Source organism: Thalassophryne amazonica, chromosome 3, assembly GCF_902500255.1.
Source record: "Thalassophryne amazonica chromosome 3, fThaAma1.1, whole genome shotgun sequence".
Classification (NCBI taxonomy): domain Eukaryota; kingdom Metazoa; phylum Chordata; class Actinopteri; order Batrachoidiformes; family Batrachoididae; genus Thalassophryne; species Thalassophryne amazonica.
The window spans coordinates 29,375,491-29,390,072 of record NC_047105.1 but is presented as its reverse complement, the minus strand read 5'-3'; the positions used below and the strand labels follow the sequence as shown (position 1 = coordinate 29,390,072).

The window sequence follows — 14,582 nt, the reverse complement described above, 5'->3', positions numbered from 1 at the left end:
GTAACAAACTCAGTTATGCTAATTCTTCATACTGTCACAAATAATCATATTGTTTTTATAAAGTCTTTTTAAGTCAATTAAAGTACCAGATAATTTGACGCTATCAGAACAGTTATTGCAAATTTTTACACCTTTTATGGAAACACAATAACACAATGACTTTTTACAGTAGTTCAAGTCTTTAATTTATCAAATACTAATGTTCCCTTCAGATTATAGCTGGACTCCTTCATTTTAAACAGATCCTGGACACGTTGAGGCAAAGGTTTATTTTTAACTTTATACATGATTTGTATCGTGATATAAACAACCAAGTCCCAGAATTTCAAAATGTGTAAACAGACAAATAGTGGGTTTGTTGGTTTACAATATGGTTTATTACTGATAACTCTTATAGCTTTCTTTTGTAATAAAAACTTTGGATTTGCATTTGTTTTGTATGTGTTTCCCCAAACCTCAATGCATTAGGTCATATATGGGACAAGTAATGAATGATATAACGTAACTAACGAAGGATGGGAGAGGAAATCTTGTGCTTTATACAGAATCACGATGGCTTTTGAGATTTTAGATTTAATATAATTAATATGAGTTTTCCAGCTTAATTTATCATCAATAAAAACGCCAAGAAATTTGGTTTTAGTTACAATTTTGATTTCAGCATCATTTTATACTAAATTTCTACTTAAATTCCTGTCCTTATTTCTGAATATAATACACTTTGTTTTACCAAGATGAATAGATCATTTGTTTGAATCAAACCATTGTTTGAAATTCAGTAGTTCCCTCTCCATCATGCCCAAGAGCTGTCACAAATGATTTGATGTTTGAAATTCAGTAGTTCCCTCAACATCATGTCCAAATGCTGTCCCAAATTTTCCCCACTACAAAACACAGTCATATCTTCTGTAAACAAAATACAACTCACAGACTTAGAAACCAAACCTATATCATTAATATATAACCGAAACAACAATGGCCCAAGGACTGAACCCTGAGGCACCCCACATGTAATCTTCAAAAATTCAGAGTTTATCCCACCAATATGGACACAGTGACACCTGTTGTGCAAATAGCTAGCTACCGAATCATGAGCTAATCCTCAAACACCATACTTCTGTAATTTATCCAATAGTAAAGTGTGATCTATAGTATCAAATGCTTTCTAACCTCTACAGTGTATTGCTTATTCTCAAATGTATTTGTAATTTGTTCAACAAAATCAATTAGAGCTAGTGAGGTAGTACAATTTTTTTCTAAATTCATACTGTTGTTCACTGAGTATATGATGTTTAGATATGAAATCGTTTAACCTCTTTACAAATATCTAGCAAGCAGCAAGCCCTGAAGTCCCCACGCCTCACGCTATCCATCCCCCTACCTGCTTGATGAGGATGCGGGGTCACCAGGTGGAGGTCACTGAGGGAAGCACCGAGATGCCACGCCCCTCTAATAACTAAAGCTGTGTTGATTTGCAGATGGAAACATTCACCTGAGTTGTCTTCATCTTTGCGAATCTTGAGTTTGACGAGTTCCTCGCATTGCTGGAGGATCTGCTCTGCATCCTCTCTGGAACAGTTCTCCAGTCGGATGTTATCGATGGCCAGCAGCTTATCGCCAGGCTCCAATGTTCCTGTTCTGATGGAAGGACACAAGGAGGCAGGAGGAGGAAAAGGTGAAGAAGGTAAGAACCAAAAGTTTGTAAGCAGTCGTATAATATGAGCAAAGCATCGCACAGCGGTGCTGTGCAAAGCTCACTCATGGTACAGGGCATCCTAAACAGGAAGTGCCAAAATTCAAGTCCACAGTAAAACAGGAAATGTTCAAATGTCAAACACTTCCTGGATTGACAGACAAGATCCCATGGAATCTCACGGGAACTCAGTGACAAGCTTACACTCAAACAGGAAGTGCAGAATTCTCAGTCACAGTGAAACAGGAAATGTTGAACACCTCCTGGCATGGGTGGAGCTAGAGTGGGGGCCGGGGTTTCACTGGACTCCCGTGAAATCTGATTGGACACAGATGATTGACATGTCACGGCACAACATGTCTGTTTGAAAGAGCTGCATTTTCAAATCAGTGAGTCACATTGACTGCTAGGTTCCTTCTGTCCAATAGTTTGTGCTGTGTACCACAAAAAGTTCTAATCCACCTTAGTAGAAAAAGAAAAATGTTTGCTTCAGATTTGAACTGAACACGTCATTTGAACTATGGACTTCTAATCACACCAAATTATACTGGTGACTAACGACTGTATTTTATGTCAGAAATGAGGTCCAGGCTGTTAAAAAGCAGCATTTCTCCTTTAATTCAGGTTGCCATGTCTGTCTGTTAGCTGTTTAAGAGTTCAAACATGTTTAAGGTAACAGACAGCAGCTGGTTCATGCTCAGTTGGCTTATTAGTGCAGCAGATAACTGAAACAATCCTTCAAATGGTGATACAAGCATCAAATTCAACACAAATACAGCTGGAGTAAAATTAATGGAGCAACTTTAACTTTTGACCCCTGTACAAACTGAAACTGACCTTTGTCACCATTCTTATCATTTATCATTCTCATCACTTATCATGTTTCCATACCTTGACTTGTCTAATTCTAAGTCTTATTCTCTATTTTTTGTTTTTCTTGTATTTAAAATGGCATAAACAAATTAAAATGTGTGAAATTTCAAGTGTTCCAATACATTTGGAGGGCACAGTATCCTAACCTTATGATGAGTGCAAAATGAGTGTGGTATTATTAGTGTTTTGTTTAAGAATGTTTAATATTCACTGTTGCTGCACTTTGCGTCAAATCATAGTCATATCATATATCATATTGATATGAAAATTCAGTAAGGTATATCTTTTTATTATACATTCCAAATCCAAGGTGGAACTCTACTAGTGTTTACTAAGGTACACCTAAATATCTTTAAAGAAAAAAAAAAAAGAGAGTAGAGCCACTTAGGTGCCTGGTCTTGAGAACCAGGGATAGTAGGTTGAAAAGCTTTTTTACCCCATGGGAACTCTCCCTACCCACCTAAACGGCTCAAGAATATGGACAGCATGTATATAAGTGACATTTACATGGCAATTTATATGACAATATTGAGATACGATAATTTGGCCATATTGTACAGCCCTACTGTCAACTAACTGAAAACTTTGAATATTAATTTACATTTAAATTAAAAAATGCTTAAAGTGGCAGGGGGTTAAGAGGGCTGTAATTAAGGGGGCAGAGCCCCTCCAGAAGCTGAAAGGCAAAATAAGGCAGGGGGTCTGGGGGGGTGGAGCCCCCCTCCAGAAGCTGAAAGGTTTTAGTCATGCTAATGCTCCCAAGAACAATTTTACTGAAAATGTCTGAAGGACCTAAATAACATGGTTAGATGGTGAGGAGCTTTTCCAGGCATGTGAGAGGCAAATAAAGAAAATTGCTTAAAAAGGTGGGGGGGGTGGGGTGGGGTGGGGGGGGGCAGAAGCTGAAAGGTTTTTGCTATGCTAATGCTCTGCTGAAGCATTTACTCAAAATAAAGTCTGATGGACCTAAATGACATGGTGAGATGCTGATGAGCATCACTCATTCATGTCCACAACGTATGCATATTAGTTGTAATAGTTGGAAATACAAATTTTGTCCCCTATTTCAATAAATCAGGCCAATTTTCTTTAATTTTGGAACTTGGGCCCAAAAATCATCATCTGATGACCACCCTAAGAATCAGAATGAAAGAACTGAGCCAAACTTAGCGGTCAGCCATGATGACAGTGGAAGGTGTACCTGTGTGCCATGCTGCCCTTCTTGATGTCAGAAATAATCAGCGGCTCTCCTGGCTTCTTATTGGCTGCGGGGAGAGATGACATCATCACAAGCAGCAGCAATAACGTCAACATTTTCACAAGTTCCTATTCGTCATAACGAGTCAACAGTCAGAAACCAGCTGATGGAGTGAGCATGTGACCAGCCTTTCTCTCGCGTGACACACATGCGAGAGATATTCTTTGATGAGAATGACCATTTTTAGTACTTTTTGATACCGAATCCAAAAATTCTGATTTTCTGTCTGATTTCAAAGTGATCTCCTGGTCTGACCCTGACAGTGTGACCCTGTGCCTACTGGACCCTGGACTGGCCTTTGGACCCTGGAATTGATGTTGTGGTTTCTGTCCCAGGGTACATGGACATTTCTGGCACCTGCTGACCAGACGGCCTGGAGGTCCCTGTAAATGCCCAGTGAAGACGCCTGTGGTCCTGGACCTGCCTGATGGCTGTTAGACCTTTTGATCCGAGCATGGCTGTTGTTTTGAATCATCAGATTGGGTGTGACGTCTCTAGTTTTCTGGATATATTCTATTATTGTTATGATCAAAGAAGAAGTAAGTCCTGAATACACCCTGAGGCCCTTTGGTGCCGACGCTTATCTTCAGATTCCATCGCATGAAGAAGATGTTAGTCTATGACCACCCCTGAACATGATGCCAGTCTGATACAGGTTACTTCCCCAGCAAAGGCTGGTAACCATTTACAGCTGGGAGTATAATGTCCAGGGCTCACATCTGTATAGGTGTCCAACAGGGGACAGACACATATAAGGTATATTACAGTAAAGTTACTTTTAGTATTAAAGTGGTGTGACAAAGTTAACATGTGTTTGAAATCAAATCAAATGTAACTTGTCCATTGAGTTTCATAAAATTTTCAAGTACATTTTCAAGTGTAATTTTTTTTAATTATTACTCCTCATTTATCGCAGTGGTGCATGAGTGCACACACAAACACACACACACACACACACACACACACACACACACACACACACACACACACACACACACACACACACACACACACACACACACACACACACACACACACACACACACACACACACACACACACACGCACTTAGTCACTCTTAGTCACTTGCTGCTTGGGGTTCGGTGTTGGTGACCCTGGACTCATCATCAGCTGCTGCTGGAGTTCGGTGTTAGTGACCCTGGACTCTTAGTCACTTGCTGCTTGGGGTTCAGTGTTGGTGACCCTGGACTCTTAGTCACTTGCTGCCCAGGGTTCTGTGTTGGTGATCCTAGACTCAGTCACTTGCTGCCCAGGGTTCTGTGTTGGTGACCCTGGACTCTTAGTCACTTGCTGCCCAGGGTTCTGTGTTGGTGATCCTAGACTCAGTCACTTGCTGCCCAGGGTTCTGTGTTGGTGACCCTGGACTCTTAGTCACTTGCTGCTTGGGGTTCGGTGTTGGTGACCCTGGACTCTTAGTCACTTGCTGCCCAGGGTTCTGTGTTGGTGATCCTAGACTCAGTCACTTGCTGCCCAGGGTTCTGTGTTGGTGACCCTGGACTCTTAGTCACTTGCTGCCCAGGGTTCTGTGTTGGTGATCCTAGACTCAGTCACTTGCTGCCCAGGGTTCTGTGTTGGTGACCCTGGACTCTTAGTCACTTGCTGCCCAGGGTTCTGTGTTGGTGATCCTAGACTCAGTCACTTGCTGCCCAGGGTTCTGTGTTGGTGACCCTGGACTCTTAGTCACTTGCTGCGTGGGGTTTGGTGTTGTTAATTGTGGTTACTTTCTACAATTCCAGTTAAACAGACACACCTGCACACAACTGTGTGTGAAGGATGTTACATGAATGTAGCTAAAGCAAATCTCTCTCTCTCTCTCTCTGATAGATATCAACAAATGTATGGGTGTGAAGTTAAATCTAGCTTAATATAAGGTTGTTTGTGAGCTTCTTTAATTTCCAAAACCCAGGTCTTTTGGGGTTTTGTAGCCACCTCCCAAAAACATCCAAACACCTACATACAACATCTAAGGTCAGAGGTAATCATTAGAAAAAGAGCGGTACTAAAACCTGAGGTCCTATAATGAGTCGAGTGACATTTACAAGAAGATGGCCTGATGATGAGGGTGGCATGGGGGCTTAGTGGTTACAAATGTTGCCTCATAGCAAAAAGGTCCTGGGTTTGTTTCAGACCTTCCTATGTGGACTTTGCATGTTACTGCTTCGTGTCACCCTAAATCAACTGAACAATGAAGTCTGACTCCAACCCGAATGTCACTTCGCCGTTTTCCCAAAGGCTACAGTTAGCCGGAGAGACACTCGGCCGCGTGCACGACTCGTGACATATAAACATTCTGCCTGGAGACCCTGAACACAAACAATAAATCAGGTGTGAAGTGTTTATACTGTGGGTCCTACCGCTGATGGTCAGGCCCAGCTCCACGCCTCTTTTCTTTGGCAGTTTGACGTGGAATGTCCCACTACTTGGCACCACCGATTCTGGAACACAAACACACAAAGACCATAAATGTAAAAAAAAAACAAACAAACAAAAAACTAGAAACAAGTCTTATTCTGCTTAACTTTTGAAATTAAAAGGCATTTTACTGTCCTCCTTATCTTTGAATAACTAAGGGACTTCAAATCCTCAGTTTGTCTCGTGTTTATTTAACATCAAAACTAAGAACCAAGAACTAAACACGAGTGGTATTTAGTCAGTCGATAATTAAATCAACTCAAGTCTAAGAGAATGTGCTGGTGAAGCTTGTGCAGGATGGCAACCATCCAAGGAGACAACAAGTAATTGGAACTGAATCGTATTAACAATAATCCTTGCAAGCACCTTCCCTGGCACACGGCAGTGTGACAGCCCTATAGTTGTTACAATTGATGTGATCACCCTTTCCTTTCTTGACTGGGACAACAAGTCCTTTCTTCCAGCCCATAGAGATGCCCATCTCCTAGACTGAAACAAAGACTCTTTGCAGTGGCAAGAGAGGAAAACCATCATCACCCACCTGGAGAATGCTGCAAAAACTGTCCTGCTCAAAATAAGCAAAAAAAAATAAATAAATAAATAAACAAAACTAAAAACAAAAACAAAAAACAAAAATCTGCCAATGAGGTAAGAAAAATTTACTTTGACTTCTCAAAACTAGCAAAAAGTGTAGGCACTGAATAATCAAAATGTGCCTTGCAACTAGACAAATTCTTATTTTAAGATTAGCCTCTGTCTGAAAATAAGGAAAACAGTCTTGTTCTTTTGCTTGGATTATTTGAAATTGCCTTTCCTTATACAGCTTGATAATAGCTGGAAAGACTTATTAAGAAAAAGTGAGATATGTTTTCTCAAAATAAGCCATTTTTTCTTACGTAAAAAATGTTTGACAAGATTATTTTTCTACTTAGACAAAAATTAAGCCAAATTTTCTTTTAAGTCTTTTATTAGTTTCTTCACCTCCGATGCCACAGATTCCTCTGAGCTTTCCCCGCCCTCAGCTGTTTCATGGCTTTTTGCGGTAATTATACCAATAAAAAAGTAGCACAGTAAGGAGAGCAAAACTGGTTCCCTCTAAAACTCAACACCAACCTGCTACATCAAATTCAACGTCCAGTGTGACCTTATTGGTCAATGCTGCGTCTCGCAGAAGCTGATTGGCCTCCTCCAGTGTTTCCGTCTTCTGTCGGTATCCCATTGATGGAGAGGAGACGGTCTCCCACCTGCAGCAGACCACACCTAAAATAAGAGACGATGCGGCAATTAGAAATCATGATCCCATTTACGGGAAGATCTGACAGAACAGAGTCTGGTGCTTTGTCATTCACCCACGTGTGACTGTTGAATTTTATTAAGTTAGTAAACAAGCAAGTTGTCCGTAAGGTCAGGGGCACAACTGTAAGTTGATTTTTGGCTGTCAGCCTGTCTTGATGCGAAATGTCCTCACGTCAAGCAACCCAGTCCAGTCGAAGATTCAAGCTTCTCTACTATATCAGCCTGTCAAGACCTTGCCACACATTTGAGCAGCTTTTGTCGCCACCTAGTAGGCAATGTGAGCATTTCAGGGCTTCTGGTACATTTCATAGTTGAAACCCAACATTCAGTAAAAAAGGTATTTGAAAATGTTAGAAATGCATGATTTTTTTTGACAGGAAGAGCTTTGACTTCCCAGTATTAATGGATACAAATTTTGATTTTGGAAGTTTTATGGTTCTTGAGTTTTTGGACATGGAAGATTTTACCATACGGAAGGACAGAAAGGTGGACAGAAGAACAGCAATTTCCCTTGACAAGCACAACTTATAGTTGTGAAAAAACAAGGTGCACAGTATGAATGTAGCCATTATATGATACCATATTTGGGTTATACTTAAGTTGCAGTTTTTTGTTTGTTTGTTTTTGGGTTGGGTTTTTTTTTTTTGGACTATTTTAGAGGTCCTGTAATTTATACACCAATGTGACTTACAATGTGTTTTAGATGTTTTTGTAATTTCTATCATGCTGTAAAGAATTATTTTCACTTTGAGGTTAAGGAACACCATTTTTTAAATGATGTCATAAAGACGCTTGAAGGTTGTTGGATGTAATTCAGCGGGTTCAGGTGAACACAGGAAGCTGTCCTTAGTGATTACAGGGAGTCGTAGAGTTTTAAAGTGTGTAAGTTGTGGTAATTCGGGCTGTTTATTTGGATCCACGATCTGAAGCGGAAAGAAGGTACTTATAGATTCTTGCGGCGTGGGCAAGGGGAAGCTGGCTAATTAGTGTTGTTAGTGTGGGTGCTAATGGAGGAGGGAAGTGCGGCCTCAGGGTGCAGAAACACAGCCAGCACTTAGAGAAGCTGTTAATACAGCGGAAACATCAATCAGCGCCGCACACAAACAGCCTCCATTCAGCGTCCATGCATGAACAAACGTGCACAGAGTTCAACGTGCACCCACACACACTCACATCATGTTTGTACGCCCACACTGAGATGATAATACACACTCGTACAAACCCACTCTTAAAAAAAACAGACAGCAAAAACAGGCTCATGATGCTCCTAATGCAGCATGTGCACAAGCGAACAACCTTTACACAAAACATGCAACACGTTATTCACAATGACACATGCCCACTGACACCTGAAACCATGTGACCAACAGAAAATCAGCGCTACAATTTGCTAAACCAACTGTGGAAATCTTATGTCTAGCCAAAGTGACAGGAAGTGTTAGAGGACAAGTTGGGACATGCCTATCTCGGCTTTCAGTGCTTACCAGTCGAGTGAGTATAAGAGAACTTGTGGAGAGCTGGACATGTCCCAACTTGTCCTCTAACATTCCGAAATGGAGGTGTTCCTTTGTCTCGCTTCCAAGGCGAATCGGTCGTGACGCGCGAAGCCTCCACACGGCTTTCCATGACAAAATCTCTTGTTAAAAGTGAAATCTGCCAGAAAATGGCTGATGTCCAGCTCTTGTGATAACCAGAGAAAGAGCACACGATGGTCTCATATCCACAGAGCCATCAGCTTAGAAATGATCCAGTGGTTTGTGCCGCGTCGTCGCAGCTCGGAGCGTGGCGCACCAACCGTCCTTAAAGGGGTCCTTAAAGCTGTAGTTAAAGTCCTTATTCTCTGTGAAGCCCGTAAAATTTTCATCGAAAGCCAGATAAATTTTATGAATGGTTTCCAGGTGCCAGTCTCTAACAGCTTCTGAAAAAAATTCTGATGGAAAAAAAGTCCTTTTCATTCCGTCATTTCCAGACAATGAAAATCCGACGAGGGGGCTGGACCACTCCTTCCACAAGACGTGCTCAAAGGCGAATGACGTCACCGACAGGCGTGGAAAAACCCACGCATGCGCACGAGGGTTCAAGCAAGTCTGACGTAAAAACATATGAATAAAATCCATATAGTTTTTGAAAAAAAATAAAAAAGACTGTTACTTTATGGACAGACCTCGTACTTTTGTCATTTTTGTTACATCAGGTCGTTTAATCAGCCATGTAATTGGTCTGTTTCATAATGGTTGGATTTCCACAGGAGTTCCAGAGAAGGTCTTGTGTCGTATATGACTTGGTTATGTCATTTGTTGTTGTTTCCATTTCAATAAACTTTTATGTAGCAGTGACTCAAGGGCAAGAGTGGAGCAAATCTGTCACAAACCCTCATCTTTAATCTCTTTATTCAATCTCTTAATATTACGAGAAACATTTTATCTTGATTATGACATCACAGATATGTGATGTCACAAATGTAGAAGGTTTTATCTTGACTATAATGTCACAAAGATCTGATAAGTATGAAAGTCAAAGGGTTTATCTGGAATATAATGTCACAAAGATCTGATAAGTATGAAAATCAAAGGGTTTATCTGGACTATAATGTCACAAAGATCTGATAAATATGAAAGTCAAAGGGTTTATCTGGACTATAATGTCACAAAGATCTGAGGAGTATGAAAGTCAAAGGTTTTTTTATTGATTATGATATCACAAAGACGTCCTGAGGCTGATGAGGAAGAGCAAAGTGGAGCAGAAGGAGTTGGTGGCTTCTATCGTGCCACCATTGAGAGTGTGATGACACACTGGGTCACAGTGTGGTTCGCCGGAAGTACAGACATGGACAGAAAGGCTCTGCAGCGAGTGATAAACACCACCCAAAAAAATCACTGGCTGCCCCCCCATCAGAGGAGATAGTCACCCCCCGCTGTCTCAAGCAATCCAGATCCATCCTCTCAGACCATTCTCACCCAGCACATCACCTGTTCAGCCTGCTCTCCTCAGGCAGGAGATACAGGTCAATCAGAGCCCAAACCTCCACGATTACAAACAGTTTCTTTCCCTGGGCTGTGAGAACATTAAACACTCATGTGCAATTACTCTATTATATGTGCAATAACTGAAATCCCATGGACAATACTCATACAAATATGTGCAATATGTGTAATCTAATTTTCTCTGTGCCTTATCTAGAATGTCTATCTTATTGTTTCAATAGCTTGTACATATCTTCACTTATTTGCATACTCACAGTTTTCACTGGTCCTGCTAAGTTAGTTATTTACGAGTCATAGGCGATAGCCTCTTTTTTGTCTTTTTCTTATTCTCAAACTCAGTTACAGAGGGCACCCGAATATTGTGTATGTGTACAATGACAAATAAAACTTCTATTCTACTATGTTCTATTATTCGTGCCTGAAATGTTCTTCACGCATGTTCTTTTTCAAACACCTTTGATTATTAAAAATTACAAGTTTAGTACACACACTGAACAACTGTTTGCATTTGCGTCCATGTTGATGTATTCCTTTATTTTTTTTCACTGAGTTTAATTTTTGGGAAAACACTGCCAGGCAAAACACGATTCGTTTAAATGGACTGTGTGTGAAGGTCGTTTTCTTAACCTCTCTGCTGAGCTGTCTGGCTCGATGAATCGGCGATGAGTGGTGGAGCAGAAAGGGTTCGGTGGCAAATATCCTCCCTGTAGTGGACACCCAAAGCCGTTGAGTGGATCACCGGACAGGACCACTCACAGGTTCTACGTGAAACCACCTGACCGCCTGGACCACTGAACTGGATGACAAAGACACTAAACAGAAATACAGAGGTTTAGCAAGGACAGGGCAGAATTGGCCAATACAATCTGTTTCCGGACCAGATCCAAACTTTTAAAGTGGTCCAGAATTTGGGTCCGGACTATAGCTTATTTGAGGTCAGAACTCAAGAAGGTCTGTAATGCATGGAGTATGTGAGACACTTAAGTTGTTTTTTTGTGTATAGTGGGGGGGTAGATCATGGCAGGGTAGAGCACTTATTGACAACAAAAACCTCAACAGACTGTGAAGCACAGGCGGCGCTGGCTGGAAGCCCCTCCATGTGTCTGGTAGAGTGAGCTTTTCACAGGGACACCGGATGGGAAGCCACTGCGGAGAGTGTGTGGGGGCGGAGTGAGCTAGTTGGTCACAGGAATCAACAGATGTAGCAATTGTGAGTCAGCCACAGGCACTACCTACCCCACCACCAGGTAGGTGAGACCCAACACACATAAAGCAAGTCACTCCCACATAGTCACCACATATAGGAAGAACGAAAGGTTTACAGGTGGCTAAGTCTGGCAGTGGAACAGCAAAATCATAAGGCTAGCTTAGTGCCATCACAAGGCCATTTCAAAAATATAATTTTAGCCACCTCGATCCATTCCATAACCAGTTTTAATGTGTGTTTGGGACCAGTGACCAACTGACACACCAACTTGTGTCCATATTTCAACTCTCCACATAAAAGGCTTGAGGTTTTGCCAAAAAACTGAGGTTTTCGTCCTTCAACATGCATCCACTTTGTGCAACACCAGTCCCACTGGCAGAAACAGACCCAGATGATGTTGGTCAAATCCACCAACTAACATCTGGCTACAGTGTTCTTATGGTTGAATGCCTTGTCTTTTATCTGCTCATTGTCAAAAAAACAACCTTTGCCTTTTCTCACCAAAAAATCCTCCCCCAATTAGTTTTTGGTTGTCCATGTGGTCACTTGTAAACTATTTTCAAGCTTGATGGTTGTCCATTTGGGAGCCAAGAGCTTCTTTCGTGGACAGCAGCTTCTTGGCATGGTGATGTCAAACTGGCTTTCACTGTTGATGGAAATACTGGTGCTCCAGCAGCTTCCAGGTCATGGCAGCCCTTTGCCTTGGTGGTTTCTGGATTGTTCCTGACCATCTAAAACAATTTCCTCTGAGTTGATGGGGACAGTTGGGGTCTCCTTCGAGAGTTTGGAAAAGTGGCTCCACATCACTATAACTAGTACTTATGTAAATTGTTTGAATGGATGATTTTGTAATTTGTATACAAATGGCTATACAATTGTATACAAATCCACAATCCTCTTTCTGATATCTGTACTGAAACTCTTCGGACCTTCCATTGCACTGGGTGTTGGTAAAGCCAATGACTAACAAACCCTTTTTTATGTTGTCACAGAGAAGCTACCAGCTATAGTCATCTATCATCACTACCAGAAACTTAAAAGAGTGTTGGGAAGTTAAGGTACTTTGGAATTTTCAGCATGACTGAATTATTGATACAAGGGGTGCACATACAACACCAAATCAGAAAACCTGTAAAATTAAAAATAATAATTCAACAGTGATTCTATATTTATTTTGATTTCTCTCATTTCAAATAGTATTGAAACCAAAATATTTTGTTTTATGGTAATCACCTTCATTTCATTTGTCATATACCATCCATTCCTGCATTTCAGGAATAAAATGCAGGAATGGATGTAGTTTTTAAATTAAAACTACATCCATTTTTTTTTTTTTTAAATTAAATTTAAATTTTGATTTTATTTTTTTTTTTAATTTTGCATTTTCCAAATCATCCCAACTTTTTGTGATTTGGAGTTCTACAGAAAAAGACAACTTACAGGAACTTTTGTGCTCTTTCTTCCTCTGCCGCCGTTTGAGCAGCGAGTTGCGGGGGCTCATGGAAACGGTCGGCCGGGGCAGCGTGCTGGAGCTTTGACTGCTGGGACCTGATGTCGTTGTGGAGCTCGGAGAGAAACTCGCCGACACCAGAGCTGCAGAGACGGACGAGAGAGAAAGACAACAAAAAAATGATGTGCTCGCTGTATTATTAATGCAATAAGGAAAAGATGAAAGAAATCAGGAGGAAGAGAAGAGAAAGAACTAATGACATCAAAAGTGAGGAAGTGAATGATTTAATCAAGAAAGACGAGTTAAGTGTACTTGAAAAGTTATATTTGTCTGATCGATCGACCAAAGCATTTCAACAAATTACTTTAATGAAGCAATCGGAGCAGTGTTTGTTTACCAACCATTTAAGAAGCTTTGTTTACCAGCGCTCTATAAATAAACAAATAAACTTGATTGTTATTACTGCTTTCCTATAAGATTTGCAGCCGCAAGTGCTTTATGTTGCGAAATAATCATTAAAACACAATCAGCAAAATTAACCCTGCCACCAAAACACTACTTTAATCATTAATGTAGCCGCCTGTTGTGAAAGTGTATGGACACGGACCCACAACAGGGGGCGCAAGTGAACGGACAATGGAATAAGTCAAACTCTAACAATTTAATGTTGTGAATGTGCACAACTGAAACAACAGACAACACAATTTGGTACAGCAGTCAATTAATCAAGGTGACATGTGGGCAGGCTCGAGGATAGAAGACACCTGTCCAGAGAAGAGCTGGATCCCCACACGCTTTCCACCACCAATGGATCTGGAGCGCCCCGGAGCAACCAAGCGTAGAGTCCCCAGGTGGCCACTACCTCCGGCTGTCAGATCGGGTACTGCTGGCAGAGAGAACAGACAAGTGATGGTGGGTGCGTGAATACCCAGCAAACAGTCTGAAGAGGGTGGGAAACACCTCCACCTCTTAATCACTACAGTCCAGAGATACGTGCAGATACTGCTATTATACTTAAATAGTCACCAATCCGAGGAGCGGAGTACGCCAACTCCCCAACACACGACTATTCCTCTCGTATAATCAGGTACGTCTGCAAAATCAACGTTAGACAACACCACAACAGAAGTAAAGACGTACAACTGTTGTGTCTTTCCCAGCCTGGGCTGTTTACCTAATGGTAGACGATTTCTCGGCAGTGAGGTGAAGATGCTGTCCAGCTTTTATGGCAAAGTGATTGTAGAGAAGATGAGTGACAGCTGGTGCTGTTGATGAGGGACAGCTGTCACTCCCGGTTGTTCCGGCGCCCTCTCGTGCCCGAGCCCGCACTTCAAGGCAGGGCGCCCTCTGGTGGTGGGCCAGCAGTACCTCCTCTTCAGCGGGCCACA

At 41.4% G+C, this 14,582-nt stretch overlaps 1 protein-coding gene across 1 annotated transcript in view; it reads right to left on the bottom strand.

The window, feature by feature from the left end:
- Window positions 1-14,582, bottom strand: part of grip2b (glutamate receptor interacting protein 2b) — a 454,393-nt gene that overhangs the window by 27,675 nt on the left and 412,136 nt on the right. The window contains 8 exon segments of the mRNA XM_034165962.1: window positions 1,493-1,638; window positions 3,768-3,831; window positions 6,200-6,280; window positions 7,371-7,452; window positions 7,454-7,517; window positions 11,165-11,290; window positions 11,292-11,349; window positions 13,185-13,337. Of these exon segments, the coding sequence (XP_034021853.1) occupies window positions 1,493-1,638; window positions 3,768-3,831; window positions 6,200-6,280; window positions 7,371-7,452; window positions 7,454-7,517; window positions 11,165-11,290; window positions 11,292-11,349; window positions 13,185-13,337 (774 nt within the window).